The following is a 4,868-nucleotide window of genomic DNA, read 5'->3' on the forward strand; positions in this document are numbered from 1 at the left end:
TATATATATATATATATAATTATAAAAGTATACATTTTTTAGTTAAAAATTTTCCCACCACGACAAGGTAGGTGTAAGTCGAAAAAGATATTACTTTTTTTTAAATTTTTTATTACTACAAGATACCATAGCAAGTTCAGCACTAGTCTGCCGTCATCAACACGCGCGTTTATTCAAAGCGTGCCTGTTGCCCAGAAGAGAGTAAGCCCAGGGAGGGAAACAAATGCCCAATTTTGGATCTCCTCTGGATGCCCATAATTAAAAATATGTCGGTTAAATAATATCGTCTAAAAAAATCAGTCAAAATAAGCTAATGTTAAGCAATATTATTCGACGAATTTTAATATTAGGCCATGAACGTGTTTTTAAAACATTTGCAAGAAACAAATAATTTGATTTATAATAGCAAAATGATCATATTTTTTTATAATTTTAAGTCAATAACGCCTAACGAGCAAGTAAAAGTTTAAAATAAATTTTTACGCAAAACATTTATTATTGTTTGATCAATATTTCAACAAAATTTTATTTAATTCTTAATATTACTTCATCAAAAATTTACATATTATAAGATTTATTACAATTATACATAAAATCAAAACAAATTTAAAAAATCAAAAAATTAAATAACTTTTAAAACAATTATAAGAGAATTGTGCTCAAATTTTACACATATTCAGACGTAAAAATAAAATAATTTATGAAATTTTTATATTTTTGGTTTTGTTTTTAAATGTGACATACATCTTTAAGCATGAGGTCTCCTGTTCTGATAATGGGACGATTGAATCAAACTACATATTCGCGCAATATCACAATAGGAATCGATCATGTCACTGCGTGCTGCAAAAGAAATGTCACTCTTTCGAATTCTTCGTGCTCTATTTAAATAAAATCGATTGTAACAGTCGATTCTTTTATGAGCGCGCATCATTCATTCGTTAAAACACGAGTTAGCTAGGACTTTAACACAAAGATAGTCGTAAATAAGTCGTAGTCATAGATCAACATACAATGTTTTGGTCAACTTACAACTACCGACTTATGTTCCACGACTCAGTTACAGTCACCTTTGTGCTCAGGCTCCTACCTGTGCGAGATCTCATTAGTGGAAGAACGCGGCCAAATCTACATTAATCCGCCCGATGGGGATTCTGCAATGCAAAAAGCTAGACGGGTCATCATGTTTCCCGTTGCGAGCAAATCAATGGAGCGCGGAAATTCATGAATCGACGTCGATTCTAGGCGACGGAATTTCCGAAAAAATCACTTCAAATTTCGTTCTTTCGGCCAAAACTCGTTTCGTTCTCTGTACAGTGGGTAAACTTCAATACTGTTTACATGAATTGTTGCTGCATTGAATTTTAATCACGAAGGGTGACCGATCGACATGGATGCCTGCGGTTAAATGCTACATAAAGGAAATCGCAATAAGCTTCATCTAGGCGAAACATAATCGAGGTAGCACGCAATAATATGTCACTTCGCCGTAATTGCGATAATAACATACGGCGATTAGATGCGTAGAAGCCCCGCAGAACTGAATGTGACTGAATGGTGAAACTGATTTGGTGAGACTAGAATAGTGAAGCAGTCTGCAGTGATGCGAATTCCAGTGTTGCCAGATTCCAGTTCGGTTTGTGCTACCACCAGAGAAGAACCTGAGAGAGGATATGCCGGCCCAAAACCTGTAACCGCAAAATGCTGCAGCGCACTACTGCCCCCTGACAAAGTGGATGTAAATTACATAGCTCTGACGGTAATACGTCTACTTTTCTGAGAGTAATACGTCCACTTTTCAACTCCAGATGATAAATCGATACTTGGTTCATATAATCGTGCTACATTCACAAATTGTGCACCAGAAATATTTATCTCTTACATGCGCGTAACGTTTATTTTGCTTAAAAGTATTAACATTTGAGGTTATATTATATTTTTACAAATGTGTTAATATTTATATTTTAAATAAACTATATACATATGAATTAAGTTGTATTTCAAGCATTTTATTTGTATTGAACACATTTTGATTTACTTTATTTATTATTATCTTCCGGTTACTAAAATTTGAAAAGCATATAATGACAAAATTAATCTAAACTTTTTTTTGTATAAGTACTTTAAATATTTAAAATGCAATTATAAGTTTCATTGCGACGCAAAAATTAGATGTTTAATAAAATATATTATATATATTATATTATATAAGGAAAAAATATATTTTATTAACAATAACATAAATTAAACGAAGAGCTGATGAGCAAAGCTAGTTGATTATATGTATGTCTGTAATTATAAATTTTTATACACAAAAATTTGAACACTTCGAGAGTTTCAATCCGAAATATTTTGTTTATTTATAGAACAATATAATCATGCAACTTCTGCATCTAAAGCTGAAACGTTGCTCTATCGAGTGATATAAATGTCAATTAAAAAAAAAAGAATATATTATATATGCATTTCAGCTAAAAATATAATATTACTATCCTTCTGTAACCATTGCATCAATGAAACTTTACATAATATCATTTCTCGAATACTTAAAGAACTTAAATAAAAAGTTAAGATTTTTGCAATTATCTTATTTTATACACACACACACACACACACGCGCGCACACACACACACACACACACACATTTCCATACATCTTCATTAGAGCACAGATAAAAAAATACTGTTTTTTAATAAAATTATTTTTTATACACGTCCTAAACCATCAATGCATTTTTTAATTTTTGTATTTTATACATATATACGAGTAAGCTAAACATAGGCTATAATTATATGTATTATATGTATATTTACGCAATTTGTCTTTTGCTGTAGCTAGCTGCTAAAGTCTAGATAGAGTATTAATATTTGATATTGATGTGTGTGCGAGCGTGCGTGTACATATACAAAGTGTCTCAGCATATATTAAGTTATTCGAAAAGTTCATTTCAAATTTGGTTAGTCCAAAATTGTATGTACATCTTTATTAAAAATAAACGAAATTTAAATTTAGAAAAAGGGTTTTAAAACTTGAAATTTTTATTTTCAAAGCTTACTATATTTCTTGAGTTTATGTGAGTTTTATAATTTTAACATATACAAAACTACGAGTTGAAAAAAATGAAAAAATTTGTTCTCACTTTGTAGGTCTGTCACCTGCCCAAAATAAATTTGCGAAAATTTTCCACTATCTATCGTGAAAATTTGAAGTTTTCGTTACAAAAATGTTTTTTTTTTAATATTCCTACAATTTTTTTATTTTGAATAAGAAGAATTAAATAAAAAAAAGCAATCTGACTTTGATTGCTCATTACTCCGACAAAAATCATCGAATCACAATTAAAAAAACAGATTTAAAGCTGAAACATTGCTCTATTGAGTGATATAAATGCCAATTTTTAAAAAAACAATATATATGCATTTGAGCTAAAAATATAATATTATTGTCCTTCTATAACTATTGCGCAATGATTACAATAAAAGTACATATTTTTAATTCAAATTTATATATATTCTATTTTTTAAATAAAATTATACCATTTGATAGAGAAAAGTTTCAGCATTAGAAATCTGTATCTCTAATTGCGGTACGATGATTTATAACGCAGTTATGAGTCGGAATGTTCCTTTTTACTTAACCGAATAAATCACAACAAAAAATCGTAATGACACTTTTTAAATCGAATTTTTAAGGAAAATTTGGAGCTTTCACGACAGATAGTCGAAAACTTCGCAATAAATATATTCTGTATATAATTTTGAGTTAACAAAATTTGAAATGAATTTTCCGAACAACTTAATATTATTTAACAGACAATTAATTGCAGAAGTATATTATATAAGTGCAACGGAAAAAAGAAAAAAATATTATATGAGGCTTCGTTAGAAATGCATTAGGAGCAGGACTCGGTAAAATAATTGATATGACTTATTTAAAATAACAAATATAAAATAAGTTCCAGAAACTTATTTAAAATATACATTCGTAGGAGTCGATAAAATCATTGATACCACTTATTTCAAATAAAAAATATAAAATAGATTCCAAAAATTTATTTAAAATATTAAATAAATTTGCATGAAATTATTTAAAATATGAAATAAGAAATAGGATCCAAAAATGCATTTATTTATTTAAAATATAGAATAACTTTTATTTAAAATATAAAAATAACTTGCCTTTTATTTCAAATAGGTTTTCGACAAAACTATTTCTTACTTTAAATAAAAAATAGAATTCGAAAACTTACTTAAAATATAAAGTAAGAAATATGTATTTTTAATAAACGTTTCAAATAATATTTAAATAAAAAATATTTTAATGATTTATTTTGTATATTTGAATATACGAATATACATTTATATTTCTAAATATAACGTTTCAGTTTTTTTTTTATAGCTACAGCCTACAATTAATACTTAATAGTATTAACTCTTCGCGAACCAGGTGGAAAATCAACATGGACTTATTTTAAATATAATATATACTAAATAACTATTTAATTTTTTTTTTGTATTTAAAATGTATATTTTAAATGAATTTATTTGAAATAAAACCGAGCCCTGTTTAAAAGTTATAAACAGTTGTAATGGAACATGAAATAGAAAACAATAGATTTTACGTTGCGCAAAATATGGAAACGTACATTTCATGTATGGAAAGAATGTATTTATTTCGTGAATATTAACATCTTATTTATTATCTTTAAATAATTCAGTATCATTTCGATCTGTGTGTAAATATACTCGTATGATATTCGTTCAGTTCTAAGACAACAACTGCACTTAAAAAGATTATATTATAGCTGTTTCTATCGTCGTAAAGTAGTATTGACACCGATTCGGCTTAATCGAGTTGGTAAAATCGG

At 27.9% G+C, this 4,868-nt stretch overlaps 1 protein-coding gene across 4 annotated transcripts in view; it reads right to left on the reverse strand.

Annotated features, from left to right (window-relative positions):
- LOC108756039 (myb-like protein X) overlaps positions 1 to 1,671 on the reverse strand; it is a 6,521-nt gene extending 4,850 nt beyond the window's left edge. The window contains exon 1 of one of the 4 annotated variants that reach the window (XM_018499585.1): positions 1,271 to 1,500. Coding sequence is in view for 1 of the 4 variants with exons in the window: in XM_018499582.1 (XP_018355084.1) it covers positions 127 to 129 (3 nt within the window). In the remaining 3 variants the exon portion in view is untranslated. The other 3 variants (XM_018499584.1, XM_018499582.1, XM_018499583.1) reach the window with 3 other exon arrangements.
- Positions 1,672 to 4,868: the final 3,197 nt, after the last annotated feature.

The sequence above is a fragment of the Trachymyrmex septentrionalis genome, unplaced genomic scaffold (genome assembly GCF_001594115.1).
Source record: "Trachymyrmex septentrionalis isolate Tsep2-gDNA-1 unplaced genomic scaffold, Tsep1.0 scaffold91, whole genome shotgun sequence".
Classification (NCBI taxonomy): domain Eukaryota; kingdom Metazoa; phylum Arthropoda; class Insecta; order Hymenoptera; family Formicidae; genus Trachymyrmex; species Trachymyrmex septentrionalis.